The sequence below is a fragment of the Felis catus genome, chromosome B1 (genome assembly GCF_018350175.1).
Source record: "Felis catus isolate Fca126 chromosome B1, F.catus_Fca126_mat1.0, whole genome shotgun sequence".
In the NCBI taxonomy this organism is placed as follows: domain Eukaryota; kingdom Metazoa; phylum Chordata; class Mammalia; order Carnivora; family Felidae; genus Felis; species Felis catus.
The window spans coordinates 186,095,197-186,122,111 of record NC_058371.1 but is presented as its reverse complement, the minus strand read 5'-3'; the positions used below and the strand labels follow the sequence as shown (position 1 = coordinate 186,122,111).

General features: G+C 40.1%; 1 protein-coding gene across 6 annotated transcripts in view; it reads right to left on the bottom strand.

Annotated features, from left to right (window-relative positions):
- Positions 1-26,915, bottom strand: part of PPARGC1A (PPARG coactivator 1 alpha) — a 657,911-nt gene that overhangs the window by 38,555 nt on the left and 592,441 nt on the right. For all 6 annotated transcript variants that reach the window (XM_019829686.3, XM_019829685.3, XM_045056536.1 and 3 more), the window contains 3 exons: positions 4,841-5,035; positions 2,652-2,774; positions 1,587-1,791 (listed from right to left, as the gene is read on the bottom strand). In XM_019829686.3, coding sequence (XP_019685245.2) covers positions 1,587-1,791; positions 2,652-2,774; positions 4,841-5,035 — 523 coding nt within the window. The remainder of the gene's footprint in view (positions 1-1,586; positions 1,792-2,651; positions 2,775-4,840; positions 5,036-26,915) is intronic.

The following is a 26,915-nucleotide window of genomic DNA, read 5'->3' as shown; positions in this document are numbered from 1 at the left end:
CCTCTCTCTCTCTCTGTCCCTCCTGCACTGGTGCTGTCTCTGTTTCTCTCAAAATAAATTAACGAACTAAAACAAAAAAAACACAAAAAAACAAAACAAAACCATGTTTAGAACATGTGCTGCTTGTCTGGCTTCACGCACTACAGGGTTTCGGCCGGCTTAGGACTCCAAATTCAGCTCCAAAAACGCTGAACTCATGACTAGGACACACTAGGACCAGGGGGAGAGCAGCCCAGTGAATTTTTCATCCCCTCACTAGAGCAAGCCCAGCTGCGCCCCCGTCCCCTGAGGCTCTCTCCACACCACTGCGTCCCAAAGCGCCGCGGGTTCTGCTCTAAGCGAAACTGTTCCCGCGCATGCGTGTGAGGGGCCAATCAGGGCAAGGTGAGCTGCAAAACAGCTTGGCCCATTTCAAGAAATCTCTTTCCCTGAACCGACAACAAAGGATGGCCAAGTGATTTTGAGATAACCACCAGGGAAAACCTCATTGAAAGCCAATTTCAAACTCTGAAAGAAGGTTCCAGAAGGTTTATGGGGACGTAGGGATGAGAGAGGGAAATTCAAAACACTGGAAAGAAAATACTTATTAAAAGCAGCAGCAACGTCATACCTGTATGAAATAATCATGGTTCAAAACAGGGATCAGGGACTACCACTCTGCAGCTGGAAGGGGAAGTTGAGGAAACAAAAGGGGAAAAAAAGAAGTGGGTGTTTGTAATGGCTATTTTACAATATGCCTGCTTCCACCATAAGGTTAAAGGTAGGGCAAATGTGGAAGCTGGGATATTTTAAAGCAACAGCAACTTTCATAAGCTTCTCAGACAGGACTTTTGTGAGGGAAGAGCCAAAAAGAAAGAAAATTATATCTCGGCCAAGGCAGGTTTTCCCCAAATCACCCTGATCTGCCTCAGAAGCATCGGCCTTCCAGCAATGTATGGGAATAATAAAAATCACCCCAGATGCTTACTTTGCTCTCGGCCATATTTTTTAATAGAAAGCAAATGAAAATAAATTCCAGGAATTTCCAAATCATTATTTACAAAATAAAATCTGTGAGTGTAACATGTGGTCTTTAAAAAAAAAAAAAAAAGAAAGGAAAGAATACACTTACTAATCGAGAGAGGCTGCATACATTATTATGTACTATTTCTTAAGGTATATACGGCAAATCAACAATGCCTCATTTTTGCCATTATTAGAAGGGGGAAAAATAAAATCTTTTTAATATTGGCTAGCCCAGCTTGCTCAGAATTTCAATTATCTCAGCGATTCAGATTTCACATAAACCTTGTCCGAGCTGGCTATTCCCTTTACACGCCCTCCCCCCCCTCCCCGTCCAGTTCACATTTCAGGTGCCTTTTGGTGATTATGAATTCGGCCGCATATCAGCCAAAGAGGACATGTTCAACCTGTGTCCAAGGGAAGATTTTTTTTTATTTTCCTTAATCTCTACCCAAGTGCTGAATCCTCTTTCCAGAGAGACGGCCGCGGAGCGAAAGCCCAAAGTGGGGGCATCGCAGCCTGGTGCAGGACGGGTTTGCCTTCGGCTCCCTCCCCGGCAGCCTGTGTCTGGGTCCCCAGCCTACCTTGTAAATGTTGAGACTGCGACTGTGTGTGGGACTTCTTTTTGGAGGTGCATTTGTCTCTGCTACTGTTCCTGTTCTCTGTGGGTTTGATATGAGGTGGGTCATCATTTGTGGTCAGATACTTGAGCAGCTCCGAGCAGGGACGTCTTTGTGGCTTTTGCTGTTGACAAATGCTCCTCGCTTTATTGCTCCATGAATTCTCGGTCTTAAAAACGAGGCATAAAGAAAAAGCTAAAATTAGTGAACTGAACCTTATCAGAATGGATATAGGTTTTCTGAAGAGATGAGATTTTCAATGAAGTGTTCAGTCTAAGTGTACTAGATCTATGAGCTGTGAATAATTGTTTGCAGAACAAGGAAAGAAAATTACATTTAAAATTCCTAAATGACATTTAGGCAGCTTTTTATTTCATTTCTCCTACATTTCAATGTTCCTACTCAGCAACATGTAACTAACAAGACCCTATAGCGCCTTTACTGTGAATAAAAAAAAATAAGCTGGTTTAAACCTTAATTTGCCACTGATTGCTGGAGCCCCGTATTCACAATTCTCTTAAGTACCCCTTAACGCTCCGTTTTCACTCACAGTGAATGGCAAGACAAACATTGTTTAATACAGCCCGCTAACCGAATTATGTCATTGCCAGCATTCTATCCAATTAATGGCAGAGACAGATCTTTTGCGGTGATTCCAGAACAGTCTTTCTCAGGTTAGACAGCTGGCAAAATGGCAGTCCTGCATCTTAAAGTCACTCCTAGATAATACCAGCCTATCAGCAAATTTTATTGTAACCCACATTGCCGCACGTATTAATAAAGTGGGCAAGGAGTAACAGACGGCGGAACTTCCATTCCAATCATCCGAAGACAAAGCATAAATGAACTCTTTCTAGTTTCAAGTAGCTGGAGCACTGCTTTTGGAAACCCATTTCATATAGTTTCACAGTTAGAAAGCAACTGCGGGATCCCAACTGAATACGTAGGAATAAACCTATCCTTTGTTTTACAGCTTCAAGCAAAATCCTTTGTTAGTTTCCCTCCTATATTACAAAGTTCACATCGTACCTTAACGACTGCAGGGTTTGTTCTGATCCTGTGATTGTGGTTTGCATGGTTCTGGGTACTGAGACCACTGCATTCATTATAACTTAGCTGAGTATTGGCTGGTGCCAGTAAGAGCTTCTTAAGCTAGAAACATATCAAGGGGAAAAGCAAGAGAAGTTATGCATCTTTTAAGCATCCGAATAAGCTCCTGAAATTTTAAACTCAAAATTAATTAATTATAATTATAAACATTAATTCCGTCACTCTAATTATATTCACACCTCGGCACAATAGTGCTAAAGGAAACATATTTCGAAAAAGAAAAATTTGGCATTACACTACCAACTGTGAAAGTACGTCCTTTCCCTACATTTGGGACTAAGTGTTGTCTACTTTGATTTTTTTTTAAGATAAAATAAGGCAAAAGTATTTTCCTGAAAGGGTTTCTAAATACCTACTAGATGAGAAATGCTGCCTTGCTAAATGAGGGACTGGGGACTGGGGACAGAATCTATGTATTCTGTCCCCTCAATAACCCAAATGCATCAAGTGAAAATATATACAATATTCCACAACGCTTTGAAGGATATTTCACAATCCATTTTAACTTTACTGATTCAAATATTTGTGATGAAAGTGTGGCTATCACTGAAAAAGATTTGTAAGTAGATAGAGTCGGGAGATGTGATTCTGGTTCACGCAAAGCATTTACTCTCTCTTTTTTTCTTAAGTTTATTTATTCATTGTTAGAGAGATTGTGTGTGCACACGTGTACATCAGCAGGGGAGGGACAGAGACAGAGGAAGAGAGAGAATCTCAAGCAGGCTCCGCATTGTCAGCGCAGAGCCCAACACGGGGCTCGATCTCACAAAGCCATGAGACCATGACCTGAGCTGAAATGGAGTCAGAGGCTTAAACCGACTGAGCCACCCAGTCACCCTGTCATTTACTCTTTCTTGACCCCTGTTTCTTCATTTGACTTGCTGGCTTGCTGGGACCTCCCTGCTTGGACAGGCAGGATGACTCTGAATCAACAAATCCTCTTAGTTGAATCAGTTATGCAGATGCAAATCATCTGGTATCAATGTAAAGAAATCAGAGAAATGGAGAAACGGTGTGTGTGTGTGTGTGTGTGTGTGTGTGTGTGTGTGTGTGTGATGGGGGCCAGGTAACAATTACTTATGAGACAGTTTCTTCTAAACCAGAAAACTCAAAATGCACAGGCATACGAATGGAGTCTCCATATGTTTACATGGAGTGCTTTCCACATTTAAAAAACTTAGAGATGGGAGAGAAACAACCTCTAAATGGCATGCCAAGGAACATTATTAAAGTTTGGAGAACAGCATTCCATAATTTACATAGTGTGGTCTTACATCAGATTTATGGCAAATGACAAATGGCTACCATAGATGAGAAGGTAAACTGTGTCTTAGAACTAATAAAATTCTGGTCAAGCACTGCATCGAAAAGAAAATTTACTCTTCATTGCCAACAAATTCACTCTTCATTGCCTACCATAAATTTAGGGAACTTAGGTTGCAAATGTGCTATTATTTTTCAATCTTCATAAGAATTATGGATCTAAAACCTTAAAATATTGCATATCCCTTTTTCTACCTTTTATTTCTAGAATCACAGGCATAAGAATAAAACTACAGATATGTCGATTATTACATAATTTATGATGGTGAAAAAACAGGACAAAGACCAAATATCCAACCATAAGAAATCTCTTAATGAATTAGAGCATCTCCAAACAGTAAAGTCATGTATAACACTAGCAGTTATGCATATCTAAAATTCATAAATATGATGACAGATCTTAAAACAAGAGGAGATTTCAACCTTTTTTATATTAGAGATTATTTGAAATCACAGGGTGAATTTTTGGTGCGTTCATTTCGGGTCGTCTACGTCTTCTAAGTTTCTACCACGAACATAAATAATGCTAAGAAATAACGATACACACACACATCCACAGCCATAGACAGTTAAAAACAAACTTCCATAAGCCTACGCGAAGACTGTTAACGACCAACATTCTTAAACACAAAATCACAAGAATTTGCAGCTCCGAGTGTGCTCGGGGATTATTTTGGCATCAGTCTAAATTAAAAACCCAAACCTTATTGGTACTACGTCATACCCATGCAGCGGGTAGCCAGAGGCAACTCCAATTCCCGTTAAACACTAGGAAGGGTTCTTACTAGAGACGTCTCTTCTGCCTCCTGAGGCGGAGGGGTGCCGTCAGGCATGGAGGAAGGACTAGCCTCATTCTCAGTGGTCACATCTCCATCTGTCAGCGCATCAAATGAGGGCAATCCGTCTTCATCCACAGGGAGACTGTCCAGTGTCTCTGTGAGGACTGCTAGCAAGTTCGCCTCGTTCTCTTCATCTATCTTCTGCAAAAATGGAAAAACAGACGTCGTGATGAGCTGACGTTGGGCGATAGGTAACGCTATCAATCAGCATAGGTGGACCATGTTTATCCAAATGAGGAAACTATTCGTGAAATTTTGAAGGCTCATGCCGGAATACAAAAGATCCTGTCTTCCTCAAACTCCAAATTCACTTTGGGTCTGAATCCGACAATTAACTGATACCTCTCGGTGCCGGTCTTTGATTGTTGAGCTGTCCAATTTAGCAATTTATGGCATCAGTGCTTATCACGACTGGGTATGACTCCGTCTTGCTCGCACTTTCCCCATGTTTATGTCTTGTTTCCCTAACCAAAGGGGAAGGTCTAGAGAATCTCTAGAACTTGAGAGCATTTTAACCATCATCTATTTCATCTGCGGATGCAGTGTTTCAATCTCCTGTACAGGCAAAATGTTTAGATAACCCTCAGTTTGAACAGCACCAGACACTGAAACGATACCAAGAGGAACTATACACTTTCATGGTTTCAATTATAATCTCATCACTGAACACTCCACAGCCATTTGTTTCCCTCCCTGACATCTCTCCCAACTTTAGTCATAAATCTACCACTGCCCGCTGGACATTTCTACCTGATAATGGCTCCCTCATCCTTCAAAACCCAAACTCAGGCCCTTTCACAACCAAACTGCTGTTTCCCTTGACTTCCCGAACAGTTCTGCAGACTCAAACTCTAGAACTACCCCGAGTCTTCTTTATCTGGTCAGTCATTAAGTAGAGTCTTGCTTTGTAACGTCTCTCAAATGCATTCATTTCTTGCGGCTGGGGTACTAGTCTAGTGCAACATTACTCTGAATGGGGGCTCCTGAAAACATATCCTAACTCGTTTCTCCAACTCCCACAATCATGCCCATCGACACACCCTTGGAGAGTTAAGCTTCAGGTATTCATTCCATAAACATCTGCACACCTACAATACCAGGGCCATGCCTGGTGTTAGAGATAAAAAGAGAAAGACCAACCTTTGCCCTCATAAACCTTCCAGTGCAAGGGAAGAATGTGTAAACAATGCATTATAAAAGATGATATTTATTTCAGGACTCTGCACAAAAACTTTCAAGATCTCCCAAGTTGGGGCTTATACACCTTGTTTAGAGGAAAATGTGTTATACCCCGTGCACCTGGTCAACCAGGGCCAGTGCTGGCACACGGTATCGTCATTGCTTCCCTGCTGAATAATTCCTTGATCTGCATTTAGTACCTAGAATGTATGTTGTGTAGATCACTTTTTCCCCCTTCTTATAGCACTTCACATTGTTTGTCCAATTTGACCTGCTTCATAAATCTTTTTTTTTTAAGTTCTGTATGCTATGACATTAACAATATCGGCTAAATTATCCCACACAGATTCTATTACAAAAGGCACCTAAGCTACTGACATCTAATGAAGCCAGCAGTGCCCACACGTCCTTTCTCTCTAGCACTCAACTCCAGTTAATTGACCTGACAAAATTACAAGAATCACAGAATAAGACAGCTAATCAGAAAATCAAATTGTATTACTAGAGAAATTAGGCAGGCCTTTATCACGTATACATTCTATTTTCACATAAAAATTGTTTTCCTTCATTACTGAGGAGTCCCCCATCCAGGAATAAAACTACAGACTTCTTTCTCTTTTGGATTCAAGGGCCCAAAAAGAGCCATTTGTCCTCACGGTGGATTTCACTAGCATTTCTTACATTTGCATAATGTATCTCTCGAATGCTCCTGGACTTAACGCTATGAGTCAAGTGGTTTTGGGCACACGGGGTAGAATGACAAGTCTCTGAGTTTGAAGACTCCAATGCAGGAGGTAAATCCTAATCAGAGGGGTAAAATGTTAACTCCAAAATGGCACCACTTCTTCCAAAACTGACCGATTCTTCAAAAACAAATTGCTTGATTTAATAACAAAACATTAGTGAGCATATCCCCCAGCCTCCATTCTTCTGGATCTGTCCATGTAATCTGAATAATAAAGATACTGAAATGATTGTCACTTATTTTCTGTCCAGGGTCATAACCTAGTGTCCAAAGATTCCAATCTCTCCTCTTTTAATTTAGATTCCCCCACATACAAAAAACCAAATTCGGGTTATTAATCTGTCCTAAATAGAAGTCATATTTAAATGAAATATATATTATTTTAAATCATCTAAAATCACGAGACTTACATTAATGTAAATGTATGCATATTATCTAATAAAAACAATCTTTGAAGATATCTCAAGCACACACACACACACACACACAACTCAGTGAACTGGGCTTCTTTTCCAGGTATCCCAATTTTCAGAAAGGCTTATTTCAATGGCGTTCAAAAACAGCTCAAGAAAAACAGTTAAGAATGTTTACCAATAAATGAGTAATTTTGTTTACCCCGATTTAAATTTTGTGTTTGGCTTTCCAGCAATACTACAAGCCTCTATTTGCTTTCAATCACATAATACAATAGCGCCTTAGTTCCATCCCTCGTGTAAACAAACTACAATAATTCCAATCAAGTCAGAATGACAAAGAACACTTAAATTAACTAGTTTTCTCCAATTTCTTTAATAAAGCCCGGGTGAATGTACATCAAAAACAATGGCAGAAATAGTGGAGCCTGATAATGTCATAATTAATTTACAAGATCTGATTAAACCACAGCCATTTAAATTCTCTCTACTGGAACCACAATGGGAGGGAGGGTTGTGGGACGGAAGATTGGCAGTGTGTGTGTGTGTGTGTGTGTGTGTGTGTGTGTGTGTGTTGGGGTAGGTAGCTAGGGCAGGCCGGTAGTCAACCAGTATGGACTGTAATCATTATTTAATCCGTGTTCATCAGAAATGATTATTAAACCTCTTTATTACCACCCCTGAATGTGGGTGACTCAGACAGGTGCTCGGAGACCATTTAATCAAGTTGTTCTTGAATTATGGAAGAAGAAAATGTTATTATTTCAAATTCTCCATGTTTTGTCTAATCAGAGAAGACCAGGGGGGAAATTAAAATATTTATTGATGACATTTTCGTTTTGAAGCTCAACACATACTCCTGTATATAAAGGTGAGTGGACATTGCTCCTCACTGTGGCAATATCAATTAGTTTAGCATGAGTTTCAACAGTCACACACTCCAGAGAAGGCAATGGATGTGACAAAAAGGATTCTGGTAAACAATTAATGTCACTTCCCATTATCGCTTCGGTCCCAATTTACAGAGCAAATAAATCAAAGTCATTGCAGATGAAGCACACTGGCCTCCTAACACATGCCTGTCCACAGGTGACGGGGCATGGAAATACATCAGGTTGTAAAGTGACTTTACAAGATATCCCTTCAAAGACTCTGCTCTGCTACTGCTTTCTAATCGTTTGAAATTACCATTCCTACAAAAATACACTTATGAGCTCCATATCAGTTAAGAGAAGAAAAGCAGAGAGGCGAAAACCCGAGAGTGGGTCGCCAGTTCCGTAGCGATCGACAACTACACGGCTGAGCTCAGTCTTGCAGGTGGTTAGAGAGAGGTGGAGAAAGGAAGGAAAGAGCCCAGGCCGATGGGCATTTCCGCAGGGGAGCTCTGTACCTATCAGGCAGCTCTTCCCCTGGTTGGGTGTCAACCTTGGGCTCTCCTTCCGCAAGTCTGGTGCTATTCTTCCGGCCTGAACAAAGGTCTGTGTGACCGTGACACTCACTCTCTAAGGGAGCTCCAGGAGTAAAGACGCCTCATCAACAAAAACTCAAGTTGTAAAGAATTTCCAGTGACAGATGACAGGCGTACACGTATACTAACAACCCAACATTTAGAATGTTCAACAATTCCGAAGCGTTCGTCACCAACAAATGACAGTTCAACACACTCCATCAAGCCAGAAGTTTCATTACGATCGCTGGTTGGGACTGCTGGGTCCCTATTTGACCCGCACTAAGTGTGAACTCATTCAAAGGGTACAGTTAAAGGAAGGTCGATCCTGCTCCTTCAAGTGCTCAAAGTCACCTCGAGACTGCAGTTTGGGATCCAGTACGTCATATCTGGGCCTGCTTCCCTTGTGAGCAGTTGGCAAAAGGATCTTCCAACTGATTACACATGGTGGGGCAGACATGCATTCAGCTTGCCCAGGTGCGGAGTGACTAAATCTACTAAATGAAGGAGGAAATGAGGGACTCTGAGATGCTCACCGACACCTGAAGGGAGAACTGCGAAGCGAAAACTGCATGTGGTATCCCAAAGATTTTTAAATGCAGGCTATTACGGAAGGACCATGCCCTGCTTATGATAGTAATTTTTTCCACATCTTGTAGAATTGCAATTACACTCTGCGTCCCCAGATTCTCACACTCGCTTGATCTCTGTTTGATAAAAATAGTTTAATAGCCATTTAATCACAGCTTCATTATCTTAGCTCTCTTAATGCGAATTAGGCCAGGAGAATTCTTGCTTCCTCATTATTCAAATCATCAATAAGAAGGAAACAGTGGGGTCTCCTTATCATTCATTAATCAGTTTCAGTATCTTAGGTACTGTTTACTCCGAGATCAATCTATGTGAGGGGTCACTTAACCTCTCTGAGCCTCTATTTTTTTTTTCTATATAAAATTTTAGGTCATTATCTGCCTAATTCCTATTACAGAATTTTTTCTGCACTCATGGTTAATAGGGAGACAAAAAGAATTGACAAAAGCCTGAGAATTCTTCAAGAAGGTGCTCAACAAACATCTCCAGTGTATATGCCCATCGTCTTGATTGCCCATATTTGAATTTCATTCTTTGAGCACGATCTACCACCGACTTTTAGCACTGGGCCAGCTTCCTCCCAAATACCCAGCAAGCCTTGAGCTTCCTCCTTGCCCCATCCCGCTGATTTGGAAGCAGCTAATGAAGACAAAATTAACTCCTCCTTTAAGTGAGGCCTAATTAGGAAGGGAAATCTGCTAGAGTAACATCTGGTAATGCATTCTGAGGCCAAATATAAATGACATTTTTGGATTATCCACTATTTTGGATTATTTGTCCCACTAGACCCCAACTGGGAGTTGAAGTAAATAAATGAAAAAGTGACTTTTAGGATAGATTCAGGGGTTCAAATAAGAAATACAATTGATCATAGGAGTCCCTTTCCTGGATCTTCATACATAAAGTTCCGTACTTCTGTTTCAGGCACAAAAAGACAAAAAAAAAACTTTTACATGTATAATTTTTGGTTTTAATGTATAAAGTTTGATTCAAGATTTGCAAAAAGCTGAACTAAAATTTAAAAAATAATAATTTCTTCTTTTTTGAAATGAAATAAAAAATAACAATTCAGACTTAGACTACTGAATTAGACTTTGAGGTTATTGGCTTTTTTTTCCTTTAAAGCATTTTAATCAGGACAGATCCCACGTCACTGATGGTTTGTTGTATGCATCCGCTCTGAGGGGTCTGAGCCTCTGCTGGAGAGGTTAATATTTTGAATACTCACTCTCAAACAACTCTCTTTCTCTTTTATACTTTTGTATCTATTCATTTCTAACATACTCCCTGAGAATTTGCTTATTCCCCTATTTTATTCCCATAAGAGATAAGATAAGCACATTATGTGACACTGTATTTGCTCTGTTGGATGCCAAAGTTGCTGGAATTTAAGTTGTACTGATATAATGGTTAATAGAAAGAACACAAATTTTAATTTCACTGTTTGGGTAACTCTCCATGGACATATAGGCTACTTAAAATATCATGTATGTAGGGGCGCCTGGGTGGCTCAGTTGGTGAAGCGTCCGACTTCGGCCCAGGTCATTGATCATGCACTTCGTGGGTTCGAGCCCCGCGTCAGGCTCTGTGCTGACAGCTCCGAGCCTGGAGCCTGCTTCGGATTCTGTGTCTCCCTCTCTCTCTGCCCCTCCCCTGCTTGTACTCGGTCTCTGTCTCCCAAAAATAAATACACATTAAGAAAATAATTTAAAAAAGAATACCATGTATGTAAATGTGCCTATAGATACCATGCCCCCAACACAAACACACAGAAGTTTGCATCTCAAGTACACATATTTAAAACAGAATCTATGTAGATGTGCATTTCAATCTCTTAAGTGTATTCTCCTATATTCCATTGCAGTTGACTACATATGTGCGTAATCAGCACATGTACCTTCCTCCCGGTTAGCCACTATAACTGAGGGAAGCAATGATCAAAAACTGAAGACAGTTCCTGTAAAATTAAAACGAGAACCAAATGAAAATAAATGTAAGCAAAACTGAAGATTTCCCTCCATAGATATGTTTACACCTGTGGGAGTCTAGTTCGTTTTTGTTAACATTTATGATCCTGTTTAAGCAGCCAAATAATGTGTGTTCACATCGGTATTAGGCTCCATCCAACCTATCAGCTTATAGCACACATCCATGAGTTAATAAGCATGCCCCCAACATGTGGACTTCATTATTCTGAAGAGGTTACATGAGCCCAAGGTGGAAATACAGATGTTCAAGAGAAAGGCTTAAGAAAATCTTGGTTGAGGCTTCAAAATGAGCTATCATTTGGAAGGGGGGAAGGGAGATGTTTCATGTCCATTTCTCACCACATGAAGAGGAAGCAACCACGTGGTGCTACCACACAGGAGGCTTAACGGGCCTGTAAAGATCTAGTCCGGCACTCAATTTGTCCTCAGGTTGAAGAAACAGGGCTCTGTGTAAAGGACACCGGAGTGAAAGTCAAGACAATTGAGCCAAGTCCCTTCTGCACCACTAACTAGTCACACAGCCTCAAGTGAAATGACTCAATTCTGGCTGCGGTGCACATGCCCACACAGTAATCTGGTAGGTTCCCAACTGGCTCCGCTGTTTTCACCCTTGCCTCTTGCCTCCCCATCCCAATTGTCCATTATCAGCACAGAAGACAAAGGGATCCCTTTTCTAAAAAAAATATTGATTTATTTATTTTGAGAGAGAGAGGGAGAGAGAGAGCCTGTGCACCTGTGAATGTGCAAGAGGGGGAGGGGCAGAGAGAGAAAGAGAGAGATTCCCAATTCACTGACAGCACGGAGCCTGACACGATGCTTGATCTCACCAATCGTGAGATCATGACCTGAGCTGAAATCAAGAGTCACTGCTTAACTGAGCCGCCCTGAAGCCCCAGAAGATGAAGTGATCCTGATAAAATCTAAATCATGCCTGCCCCCCTTTTGATGTGGCCCTCCAAGGCTTCTCTTTGTCTCTAAAAGTTAAAATCCTAAGAGTGACCTAGTAGCCTAGGATCACCACGTAATTGAGCACCCAAGCCAGAACACTCTTGAGCATGTAAATACTCAATCGCTGGGGTATTAACCCAGACTATCAGAGTCTGAGATGTATGGTTGATTGCCCTATATTCGACCTACATCATCTGACCCTGTCAATGCCCCCATTTATCTGTCTCAATCCTCTCCAACGACTCTGATCTTAGTACTACTCTACAGAAATGCCAGGCATTCTCCTGCTCCAAGGCCTCTGCCCCTGCCATTTCCTCTTACTAGAAGGCTCTTCTACCAGATGGCCACAGACTTGCCCCTTCATCCCTTCATTTACCCAAAAGTCACTTTCTCAGTTGGACCTTTCCAACTACTCCGAGCACGTTCTATCCATTACCTTACTTTATTTTTCCTTTTGACACTTTCTTCTATAACTCAACTCAATATATTTTACTGACTTACCGTGTTCCTAGTCTATCTAATATAGAAGCACCGTGAGACCTGTCTGATCACTACTAAGGCACTTGGCATATAGTAGATGCTTATTTAAAATGAATAAGCATCACAAAGAAAATGTTGAACCAATCCTAAAAATATAATGTGACTTTTCATTTTCTTGTTGTTGTTGTTGTTGTCATTGTTGTTCATAATTCCCACCTTTTCCCACCCCCATCTAATTAAACGGTGTTCATCTTTGGCTATAATTTAAAATTAGCTTGCATTCATTCTCATACATCAGCTGATAGGCCAAACAGCCAATATTTTCTTAGTGGGAGATAAGGAAATTTGAACAGAACTACAGAGGGGCGGATTCTGAATTAAGCCCCAAAGTACTGAAATTGTATGAGTCAACATAATGTACACTTTTTGTAAAGGAAGAGGTGGGGATAGGTCTTGTAAACAGAGAGATTAATTCGCCCCAACTCTGGTGTTTGGGAGGATCCTGGAACGGATCATCAAGGAATTAATTTGCAAAATTTCCAAAGAGCCAAGATGGTTTGTGAAGAGAAAATCATGCCAGACCAACTTACTATCTGTCCATGCAGAAGCATCAGGCTCACTAATCAAGAGAAAACAATGGATGGAATCTATCTGGACTAGAGAGGGCTTCTTTATTCCTTACTGTATAACACACTCATCGACAAAGTGGGAATATATAGTAGCCAGAGCCTTTTTCGAACTGTAGACCATGGAGCTGTGGATGTTAGTGCAAGTGCTATAAGGACTGATAATAAACGCTGTAGTATATGCTATATTTATGTATTTATATAATTGAGCTCATATAGCAATATAATTAGTTTTTAGAAAGCAACATGCACACTCAAATGTGTTATTTCTCCTATCATAAACACAGTGGAGACCGCCACTGCATTAACTTGCCATGCTGAATCACTTTATGTTGGTCTCAGGATTTAAGAAAAAATACCTTGAGAAGTGAGGGTGAGCAGCTTAAAACCTGGAGCCATTTACAAATACTCGTTTCTATGAAGCAGGATTTTCTCAATCCTCTTAGATCAAAACAGAGTACAAAATAATCAGTTGCTAAGATTGATATAAGATACCGGTCATCATCTTAAGCCTCAACTTCACATTTTTTTTCTGTTCATTTAAATAGTTTCATAAATACTACTACCAGTACATTTTATTTTAATAAAAAAAAAATACTATGAAGTGGCAACTGACTTTTACTGAGTGCTTCCTATGTGCCCAGTGCGGAGTTAATTTCCCCGTACATACTATTTCATTTAAACCCCCCATTGACCCTATTGGTGGCCCTAAATTCATGCAGCTGATAAGAGGTAGGGTTGGCTATCAAACTAGGTATATCTGATAAAACCTTGTTCTCACTCCCTTTCTTTATATGTTGGAATTTTATGACCGAATTGATAGAACAAAAATGAGAGTGGGCATGCGCTAGTCTAATCTACATTCATATTAGAGGATACAAAATGAGTTAATTATCAACAGATAAGAACTAAGGTGGGGAACCGCAATTACATCCCCTGACGGCCTTCCATGTAGAAAGAGGATATTGCTTTGAGATTGCTTCTCAGTATTTATTGCTGGCCCAGTGTTCCACGGAGCTTATCTTCAGTCCTACTGGGTGGGATCCATCCTTCTATTAAAATGTTCTTTCCATTTCCCTTCATTTCTTCATATCCTATCCCTACCTCAAAGCCTATCTATCTTCAAGCTCCTAAAGCCTTTGTAAGAATAACACGGATCCCCGGATAGACATACAGATTCCTAGGTCTCATCACAAACCACTACATCAAAACCTCTAGATCAGGGTTTCTCGACGTTGACACTCTTGACATTATGAGCCAGATGATTTATTGTTACGGGCTGTCCTGTGCATTTCAGGATGTTTCGCCGCAGCCCTGTCCTCTACCTATTAGATGCCAGTAGCATTTCTCTAATTATCAACATAATCAAAAGCGTCTCCAGATATTGTCAAACATTTGCCGGGAGGCAAAACTGCCCCCAGTTGAGAATGTTATCCCGGAGGAACAGTCCAGGATTCTGCAGTTTTGATAAGCACCCCAAGAGTTTCCGAATCATGCAGGTCTGGGTAATTTTCTGTTTTGTGGCCGTTGAGTAGTGTATAGATCAATTTATGACTGGAATTTATGACTCCATGTGCGCTAGACTTATCCCTACTAACACAGGCAACTCTAGCAGCTCTTAATAGTCATTAATAACATAGTTTTATTTACTCTATGTGAATTCTTATCTCCAATATCTTACATTATGTGCCCAGATGTTTTATAGTCAATGCTTCCTTGTTGATTATAACTTACTGGTTATTTACTCCCGGAATTTCTTTTTGATTAGTCCGATGGCATTTCACTCTTTTTATTGCCAATCATTCTCCTCTTTCTTCAACATATTCTTACCATCATCATTATCATAAAGTTCATTTTGGTTTTGTAGTCTCTTTGATTACATAGACTACATGCTAACTGGTTCTTGAGGGTTTTCTTCTATATAGTTTCACAGGGTTCTGAAACACTTCTAGACTTCTTAAGATTTTTTACAGCTCAAGAAGTGCATTAAAGCCTTATACAAGTTTTATGTTATTATGACAGAGGCGGTGAGGCAAAATATAGAGTCTGTAGTTAGACCGCTTATGTTGGATCCTGAGTTCACTTACAAGGTGCGTAACCTTCAGTAAGTTACTTAACGTCTCTGTGTCTCAGATTTCATGTCTGAGAAGGGCGTTATAATAATAAGACCTCAGTTGAGGGCTTATTTTGAACAAATCCATGAAAATCATGTAGCACAGTGCTTGATAGATAGCAAGGACTATCATTGTCATTATTATAGTCCTTATACACTAGGTTGAGTTCAAAATAAGTGACACACAAAAATGGATTTACTGGGAAAATACTATAAGGGAGAGAACATTGAAAGTGGACTGAGTTGGCACAGGATACGAACAAATGAAGGGAAAAGGGAAGACCATTCTACACAATAAGCCTACACAATATAGAGGGTTTAAGTGTGGCCTCAGAATGCTCAGAATGCTCAAAAATCCTTACAACTGGTGTAAAGGTCACTGTCTACCAGTTACTTGTTAAGGCTGATATGTTGGAGTTAACAGATGCAGTTTGACATAATCACTGGTTGTTTGCATGTTTATCACATGGACTGATCACCTGAAATCCATACCAGGCTGAACCATGATATCCTCATTGGATGCATCCACCATTCACATACACACATGCAGACCTATACTATATGTACATATATTTTGATTACTTATACCTATCTATTGAGTGCCTACTATAGGCTATAATCTGTTTTCTAGGAACCTACGTTTTACTTTGGTGGAGGCAGGAAGGCAGATAATAAACAAATGAGCCCTTTCCAAAGATAGATAAATAGATAGGCAATGTATACATACACATATAGAGAGAAATAATATAGAGTATATAATATATGTACTCTATAACATAGAGGGTATATAATATATGTACTCTATAACATATAGAGTACATATAATAATATATAATTGCATACAATTATTATGTTATCATATAACATAATAATACGTTTTGCATATATATACACAAAACATAAGAATAGAATACGTGTGTATGCATACTTGATAGCAAAATATATACATCCAATAATGTTTATGTACATATACTGATATATACACAGAGAGACAGACAAGATGATAGCGTTTGAAGTAGCAAGCCGTAATAGAATGTTCTAGGCAGAGAAAGGAAAAGCATAAAAGTCCTGAGCTGAGAACTTGCAGTGAGGAAGACATTAACATTTTCAGAGTTTACATATTGGTATAAGTGGGAGGGAAGTGATCTTGAAAATATTTAACAAACATTACACATGAGCGCTGATCAATCAGAACAGCGGCACCAGGATGTCAGAAGAAGGCCTATCCTATAAACGACACATAAAATTTTACTGTGGCAAATTAGCAGATTATATTAACCCTGGGCATAAGCATGTTTTTTAGGCTGACTCTGTAAGACATTTTGTAAGAACTTCCCATTACAACCAATAAATTCTCTATATGATAGTGTATTTCCTGTCCCAGAGAAGTGCTTAGAAGGTATTATTACACAGGCCAATGCTATTGGCTCATGGAGGCTTAGCACCCCAAGATGGGTGCAAACCACGCAGCTGCAGATCCCTGGCACCTGGACGTACATGGTACATTAAGGTTGGGGACGCCAAGATGCAGGCGACATCAAACGATCTGATTACTTGCAATAATCTGGCAATGGCATTAAAATGAGAGAAAATTGTCTCAAGGTGGTTAGGAGCTATTCAGAGGCAAGGCTGTCCTCTCTGTGGGGACATCTAGGGTGAAGGAAATCAGTGTGCTTCCTGGTAATCCTCTGTGCCGTGCAGGGCCCTTCCCCCAAGAGAATAGGAGCCATTTGGAGCCCGGGATTGGGTCTTCGACTCCTTGAGCAACTTCCATTTCCTACTAAAGTGTTCTGAACAGAATAGTGGGTTGTCAGTAAATACTTGCCAAACGAATACAATATGAGCAGTCTCAAGGACTTTGTATCTAAGTATTCCACACGGGTCTAGGTTTCCAAAGCATCTGAGTAAGGCTGCAATCTCCTAGGATTTAGAAACTGAGCTTCTCTTAATACCAGAATGAGTATACCCTTCGTGAGGAATCTTTAAATACTTTATACTGAGTCAGTTCTTGATGCAGAATCACTCATGATTCTCAGCGATTTACATGCATATGTGGTGAACACACACAGTAGGGTAGCATATGACACCCAGTTAGACTAAGTGGCTAATAACACACAAGGGGACATTTATTAAAGTGACCTTGATCACTGGATTAAGGAAGCACAGGTGCCTGTAACAACGCGGAAAGTGACAAAGGAAGTACCAACCAAACTGGATAAAAATTCAAGAGTTACAGGACAATAAAAGGAGAAAAAAGTCATTTAACAATAGGCTCACATAATGATAGGATGTAGTCACTGAAATACTGAAGAGGGAGAGCCAAAAAGTCAACTCATCCAACTGTATGATTTTTGGAGATGAGAAGACAGATAAATAAAGTGTTAAACAGACTTTCTCAAGGTCAATTCGGAACTGATCTAAATCTGCATTTGTTTGGGGCCTATGGGCTCCCTAGTCTTTCTACTATGCCATGTTGCTTCCCTGGAGAATAAGAGGAAATACTAGCAAAGAATCTTTCTCTTACAGTTGACATTTTTCTTCTTTAGGCCTCTACACTGTTTAGAATATTGCACATGGGAAGTTCCCAGTGCAGACCTCTCTAGAAATCCTGGACTGTAACAAAGTTCCATGTTTGTGTGTAACGTTCTTGAAAACAGGAATCATGTGCATTTGTGCCTAACCTTCTTGTGTGTTTGTGCATAACCTTCTTGAAAATAGGAATCATGAGGGGCACCTGGGTGGCTCAGTCAGTTAAGCGTGTGGCTCTTGACTCCGGCTCAGGTCATGATCTTACAGTTCATGAGTTCAAGCCCCACATCAGGCTCTGCACTGACAGCACGGAGCCTGCTTGGGATTCTCTCTCTCTCCCTCTCTCTCTGCCCCTCCCCAGCTTGTGCGATCCATTTCTCTCTCAAAATAAATAAACTTAAAAAAAAAAAAAGGAATCATGATTTGCACATCAAACTGTCATCAAAAAACATTCAATATTTGTTGAGTACCTACTATGCACTAGGCATTCATGACACTGATCTAGCAATGAACAAAACAGCTAAAACTTCCTGCCCTCACAGAGCTTTATTCTAACAGGAAAGGCAGATGATTGACAAAATAAATTACTGTAAACAAAATAAACAACTGTGAGGAAGAAATAAATGGATAAAACAATACAAAGTCCACTTTTATTTATGGAAAGTCACATATTTTTTAAAAATCTGATTTATTTATGGAAGCAGAGCATAGATATTTTTCTTAGAAAAGGGGTGGAATAACTTAGAAACACTTAAATCCCTAAATTGTTGAAAATATAGTTTCTTAGTACAAAAACTTCACGCAAAGAAAAGTTTCCTGCTGACCATCTTTTATACCAAGCGGAAGATGCCTATAAAGCCACGAGTCTCAGTTTTGGCTACATATTAAACTTAGGTGAGCATTCAAAAAATTATTTCTGCTTGCCCTCCACTCCCACCCGTAGCCCAGAGCAATTAAATCAGTCTCTTTGGAGGACGGACTTAGTATTTTTAGAAGCTCCCCTGGTGGGACTCTAATGGGAACCAGGACTGAGAATTACTCCTATAAAAGAGTGAATGGTAGAGTCTTTGAGGGAAGGTGACTATATTTGCCATGATCTATCTTATGGGCTAAAGCTGAGACGGCTTTCCCATCAGGGTAGACCAGCTGTCTCACATTGAGACACCTGAAACCCGTGTCTTCTATCATAAAATGTTAGACTCTGTATGTTCCATCTTCAGCTGGTACATATCAAGGCAGTCCTCTTTACTATGAAGGCTTTCTTTCCTGGGCCCCAATTCTTGCCTCAATTACCCTCTTGTAGCCGGGAGCTTCGACCTTTGAACCCCTTCATTTGTGCCTATCAGTATCTTTCTCCAATGCTTCCTTCAGTACTTATAAGTCCCTCAAACAGATCTCTTTGGCAGATGGCAGGGACACCTACCAACCAAGACCCTACCTACTATGACCATAGGCTAGTCAGGCTACGAAAGCTTGAGCTTAAAGGAAGAAGACGTCCAGTAGAAGCCACACCATGACACTCTACATCCATGAAAATGATGGCATAGATGTATGTCATTAAAGTGAAACATACCCATTAAATAGCATTAAATCAATCAAGAAAGTTAGCCAGGAGCACTTGTTCAGCCCATGACCTAGGCATGCATACTGGAAGCCATTTGAAAGAATAAACTCCAAAGTATTATAAGGAACTGTGACTTGAGATGACCTTAATTGAATTTTTTCCTAATCTTTTTACAATGAGCATTTTTGTATCTGTAACATACAAATATAAAACTGTAAAACGTGTATGGTGTGTGAAAAAAGGGACAAGAGAAGAAGCTCACGTGTGACTATGTAATTAACCAAGGTCAGTCCAGGTCTACTCAACTTTGGGGCCCTGGCTTAGAATCTGGCTTTATTAGGCCTTAATTTCCTCATCTGTAAACTGGCAGCCGTGAAATCTGCCATGGCTATCTATCCCCTAAGGTTACCAGAAGTAAACATAGCATAATACCTATGTGCTTTGAGGAAGCATTAGATAAAAATGTAATGCTAAAGATACATGCATCTCAGATTAAGTCAATCAAACAATATTTACTGAATCTGTACTACCCTTTTATGGTTGAATCCTTCACTTGGATGTATTTCTCCCTCAAATCACCCCACAAGATCAAACAGACGATAACATCCTATATAAGAACGATGACAGTTTGCCTGAGACTCCACAGCAACGTGTGGAAGGAAAGGAGGAACCACAGGGATGCTCCCCTCGGGGAGTCCTCTCTGCCCCAGGTGACATCAATGGTTGTAAACAAACTTTCTAGGTCCGTTTGTCGGGATGAAGTCAGCCAACCGCAATCTGTTCGGAGGTAAAGATCTGATGGTAGCAGCTAAGGGCGGCCCTGAAGTAGATCCTTTCACCTCCAGGCATAAGAGGAAAACACCAGGCTTTAGCAACTGACAGAGAAATAGTTCTGTGCCATTACAGCATTAATTGCTCTTCAGTCTGCCCCTGAAAGAGCATTCGGTAGTTCAATATTTCTGAAACATGAATCCAAGGCCTCTCAAGTTGCTGCTGTTGCTATTGATGGCATGTCCCCTGTGACAGTTTCCAAAGTAGTAGTCAAAATCTTAAGAGCTGTGGTCTCCCAAGACCAGATTCGCGTTCTAAACCTGCCCCTTACTAACCTATATTCTTGGAGAGGCATTTGGGCTTTGTGTCCCCAGTGCCATCAACCGGACAGCAAAGATAGCTGCCCTACAACAGTGTGGTAAGAAGTAACGCACTGGGCGTGATGGGCACCATGAAATACTACATAAGTATTTCCTGCTATTTTTCTAACGATTTTCCTTTTATTTATTTATTTATTTATTTATTTATTTATTTATTTATTTTGAGAGAGAGAGAGAGCGCACATGCACACGATCAAGGGAGGGGTAGAAACAGAGGGGGAGAGAGAGTCCCAAGCGGGCTCTGTGCTGTCAGTGCAGAGCCTGATGCAGAGCTTGATATCATGGTTAGTGAGATCACGACCCGAGCCAAAATCAAGATTTGGATGCTTAACCAACTGAGCCACCCAGACTCCCCAATGATGTTCCTTTTCAAGAATCATTTTCAAAATGCTATCCTGAATAAAAGAGCAAAACCAACAAGGAAATCCAAAGAAACCTTATATAATAAGAATTTATTACCTAAGATAAGCCATTTACAACGTTTACTCCTGATTAAATAGCCTTCCTCCTTACCTAACAAATTGGGTTTAGTAACTTATAAAACCCTACAGGTATTGCCTTCAGTCAGAAGAGCTGACCTAGGACAAAAATATCGTTAAAACACGACAAAACAAAACAAGAAACAAACACACAAAAACAAATGCCACTGAGTCATAGGAAATATCAACAGAAGATATATATGAAAAAGCACAGTTTATCTGTTTGGAGATGACAAGGCAGAAGAACAATTCATTTTACTTAAAAATATGATTAGGCAAAATAGAGTCCTCAGTAAATGCAGCAGACATTTTACTTAAATTCTTTATAATATCTTAAAAAAAAAAAAAAGGAAAGAAGGCCTCAATACATATCTAAGCTGTTTCAAGTCAATGGCCATGTTTTATTTGGCTTTATTCATTCTTTTCTTCTTTTATTCATTTGTAGATTTCCAAGATATGCTTTTGGCTCTCAGGTGTTTCAGGAACACAAAGTGCTTCTAACTGATGCAGTCCCTGTCCTCATGATGCTTACAGCATCCTAGCTGCCCAGCAGTCACTGGTAGATAACACAACATAATTATTTCAATGCTGAATGAAGGAAAAATAGACTAAAAAATAAAAATACAGATGGAAAAGAAACATGAACACCAAAGAAAAAGGAATTAGAAAAAGAGTGGAATAATCCATAATTGCATCATCACTTATAGTTACAAATAAAATACTCTTCTCATGTTCTATTCCTCATTGGCGCTGCGGGCTCCAGAAAATAATTACTCTCTTTGTAATATGAACTAACGTTTTTATCACCACACACAACTCTTCAACTCCTCTTTATTCTTAAACGTTGCCAAGATCGTTGGGGGCTACAGCTATAATGAGACATTAGAGGAGAAGCAAGATTTTTCTTTGAGCTTCTGTGACACTGATCATGAGAGCATTATTGCCATAAAGGCCAAATAAAATCAAACCATAATCTACCGGGGAACTAAAAAGTAAACTCTTTTTTTTGGGCAGAAACTGTCAATTTCTCTCAAGTATTAAGCATGACAGGGAGATACAGCTTTCTTTCTGATAGATAATGCAATGGCTATGTGCTTTTTAATGATTACATCTTTAATCTTGAAAGAAGAAGGCTGCTCTAAAATCCAACTGATTTGGGGATAAAGGGCAAGTGAAGAAAAACATTTAGGTTGACAAAAAAATAGTCGTCTTTGAGTTCTTGCTGTGGGCTAGGGTGTTTTTAAACACTTTGCACGTGCTCCTTCTTTATCTGCATTACAATCCTTTGAAATATCTACAATGTCACCTTTATGCAGATAGAGAGGCTGAGGATTAAGGGAGTTAAGAAACTCACCTAAAACTAGAATTTAAATAAAAATTTGGGGAAAAAAATTTTTTTAAAGAAAGAAAAGAAACTCACCTAAGATTCTATACCAAACAGACTGGAAATTTGAAGCCAGATTTCCCTCTCTTCAGTACCCATAACTTTTCCAGAGCGTTTTTCCAGTAGCAGAATTCAAAACGCTTCATACCTTCACAGGTGTACATTTAAACTTAATTGTTAATTTTATTTTCAAGATCTCTTTGGGGAAAAAAACACACTTCACTGAATATTCTTCTAGAAAAAGAAAGTCACATGTTTCACTGCCTCTAATGAGTTGTTGCAGTTCAGAAGTTTCCATTACATCCTGACAATTAAGTTGCTAATAAACTGAGGAACCACTAATTGACTTATCCATCTCGCAAATTCAGGACCCAGCTAGCACCCTATAACACAATTTCCATCACCGGACCCAAAATCGTTCACATTTTGCAGTCCATGGAGTGATTAGATTTGATTTGGGAAAACCACATATTGCCCCTACGCTTGACATGGAGTTCTGACTGGGAACGCACACGCACACGTGCTCTCACACAGACTAGTAACAACGGGCTGTACAGGTGCCGACTGCATTATCAGAACCAATAGCAAGAGGTCGTTAAGCTGGGGCCCATGCAACGGCCCAAGATAAAAAATTCATGGTGATTGAAACCACAGAATCTTAGGAAATGCAGTCAATTTCATACAGTATCAAAAGGTCACTCTATTCAATTCATACTTGAAGCCGAGCACAATATTGAAAACACACGTGAAAGCAAAGGGTCCTATCAGCTGTCCAAGATTCAACATTTACGGACGATGGAAGGTAATTTACTGGTTACCAAATAAATGCATTACCTGTGTCGAGCCCTGTATTGGCTCGCCAAATTCTCGTACAGAACTTAACGCTTTGAAAGCATTACTAAATATGTCAGCATTACCATATTAACTGCTCCATTCAAGCTTTAGTAAGAGTGAACTTTTTTGGTTCCATGTTCCACTAGTAACTCTAAAGGTTCTGGGAAATTTGGCTCTCTGCTCAGACTCTTGGGGTATGATCTGTCTTACAGGAGCTACTTAAAAACAAGAACATTAAGTCCGATATCTGGTGCTTCTCAGACAATAATGTGCGTACGAATCACCGGAAGATGTCGGTAAAATGCAGAGTCTGATTCACAGAGCCTGAGACTCTCAGTGTCTAACAACCTCCCAGATGATGTTCACGCCGCTGGTCCATGACCACAGTTTGAGTACCAAGACTCCAGTTTTCTTCAACTCAGCACATTTTCTTTATTACTGGCCCTCATCATGTACAGGGGCAGGGGGGAAGATGTTTAATGACAACTAATCCCCACTGGAAAGGCATGCCATCACGTTTTGAATCAAGACTTATATCCTTCTATCATTTCACTCCTTCTAGCTCAGGTTGCAAACTGAAGGTCCTCAGGCCAGAACTAGTCCAGACATAGGTTTTGTTTAAACAGCATGCCTCTAAAAGATTTTAAACATTATTACGTTAGTTAACAAGATTTACTATACTGGAGATTTCGTCTAAAGTTTCTGTCTTTTCGAAGGAACCCAGAAGATGAGGAGATGTGATCAGAACCCCCTCCCGCTCTCCTTACAGCCCTGACTTCGACTTCCCGCGGTCATCCTTACAGTATTTCCCGTTGGCATTGGATTCACTCTCTCCTCTGATTTGTTTTTCCTCCGTTTTTGCACCTCCTCATTAAGTTATCTCTGATATAAAATGCTTTTCCCATTTGGTTTCCTCAAAAAAATCCTAAGTGGGGCTTAAGATCCTGTTTGACTTTTCCTGTCCCGTTAAATATTCTGTAAGCACACTAAATTAACTCTTTTAAAGTGTCTTAGCACATCATACCACACTTTATGCTTATCATATAAAGCCCAGTTTTCATCCTTTCATAAGCACATTTTCGTCGGCCTTTATCTGATGAAGTGAAGTAGAGACGTACAAGATCTATGACGGAGATATGCAAGTGTGTATGCATTGCCCGTGAGCCGTTTGTAGACCAATTACTTCAACTTTCAACTACATTGTCACTGTCCTCGGGGAATTTACAGTGTGTTGCGGTGTTTGCAGGTTAACAGGATGATCTCCATGAAGTAATTACAGGAAAAGTTATTTCTGATTGTATGATGGAGCTATGATAGAACTGTTTTCACAGGTTTTCCTTTTTTGTACAAGGCACCTATCTGTGAAGAAGTTTTTTGGGGGGAGGGCTGCCTGGGTGGCTCAGTCAGTTAAGCATCCGACCTCAACTCAGATCATGATCTCCTGGTTTGCCAGTTCGAGCCCCACATTGGAGCCTGCTTGGGAATCTTTCTCTCTCTCTCTCTCTTCCTTTCCCTCCGCCCCTCCCCCTCTTGGGCACTCTCTCTCTTTCTCTCTCTCTCTCTCAAAATAAATAAATTTTTAAAAAAATTTAGAGAAAAGAACTTTTCGTTTAAGCATTCAGCACGTAGGGTATTGGTTTTCTACATTAGAAGAACGTTTTGGCCATAGAAAGCAAAGCCATAATCAAAACTTCTAACTACTGAAAACTTGACAGGCTGATTAAACGTTAAGTCCAGAAGTTTAGTGGAAGGCACTCTCTTAAACATCTCTTCAAGTGGGAGACACGTAAGAAACAGAGGTGGTGCAGAAGATTCTGCACAAAACCAAGATTTACACTAGGGTAGTGATATTTGATGTGCTCTCTTACAATGGGCCACGGGATTATTAGAATAATGAAAACACTTGGGAAACTATTTGGTAAATCGATCATTTCATATTTGTGGAGCCCCTTCCATACCTGAGTCATCGTTCAGTAAGGCAAGAGACATCTCGCAAAGCCGTGCAGTGACGTGGACGAGGGTCCAGGATCACTGTGCGTGGGCGGGGATCCTGGCCCTGCCACTCGCTAGGGTTGAGGATCCGTGGCAAGCTACTGAACGCTGGGACTCAGTTCCCCATGGGTAATGAAGACAATTATAAAACACCTGCCCCGAGGTTGGTGTCAAGATTAAATGGATTAAAACACGTAAAGCACACAGAATGCTACCTGGCCCATTGAGGCTTCTGATAGATACTAATTATTGTTAAATGTTATTTTTGCCCTCCTCCGTGAGTTTATAATCTAGTCGAGGAAGTGAGATAGGACAATGAAAATAGCACCATCTCCCCAGGCTTGTATGTATGAGAAGTGTCAGATAAGCCATTTGGATACTCGGGGTTAGTTCTGAGAAGGGAGAATCATTTTTAGTTTTAACTCATGTCGCCAGGAATCTAGGCAAGGGACTACTTATCAAGGCACAGAATTTTTAGCAAAAGGTTACCACAGCATACATTATTTTGGTCATGGAAATCCCTTCGACGACCATTATAAAACAGACCTCTCCTAACATTCTGGCGTATGAACACATCCAGGCTTTCCCCTCTGACCTGGACAATGAAGGCGTATCACGGGCACATCTAGACTTCACACAAAAACTGATTATGGACCTATCCAATTACTGGCAGCACAAACACATTTCTGAAGGCCTCTCAGCTCACCCGGCCTGACAGAGAGGTCTTAGAGTCAAATAATCCCACAGGCTTAGCATAGAAACATAACTTGAAAGAAGAAATAAAAACTCAAACCAAGATGCCCTTGTCCCACAAAGATGAGCTTATTTGTATTCAGTTATTTTTATCAGTCTACTTATCTTTAATTCAAATGCAGGAGTTTTATTTTATTTACAAGTTAGGAATGATCTAAAATTAAAATAGGACGCCACAATGGGGAGGGGGGAAGCAGGATTTCTTTGATGGTAGCTATGTAATAGAAGTTTATCAATGCCATATAGAAAGCCTCACATATTGGCATTTACCATCAGTGTAAAAATGGCAATACACGTTTGCTATCATTTACACGTTTTAGTTCATTTTCTGAATGTCAGTAATAAAGACGTGTCTTAATACTATTAAGATGCACTGTACTAAAATGTTTGGTTCAAAGGCAGGGCTCATCTTCAAAAAATGTTTACCTGTGTGTGTTTCCTGGGGACAGATATGCCATTTATTTTTATATTCTGAGTATCTAACACAGCATACACTGAGTAAGTCCCAGATGAATGAATGAATGAATGGCTATGATGAAAAACAGGGAAGGAAGAGAAAGAAAGGCCTTATTTCAGAATAAAATAAGTTCAAATATTTTACCAGCTTTATAATCTCCTTCCGTATGCCACACTTCACTTATCATTGTCTTATTTGAACCTGCCACTCAGCACTCAAGACAGAGAACACTCAATATTAGTTACCCTTTAAAATACCCATCTTTACTTTCACATAGATGCTGACCTGGAAAATAGGGGGCATTCAAAGAGCATTTGTCCAATATACAAGATTGGTTGAATTCACTGG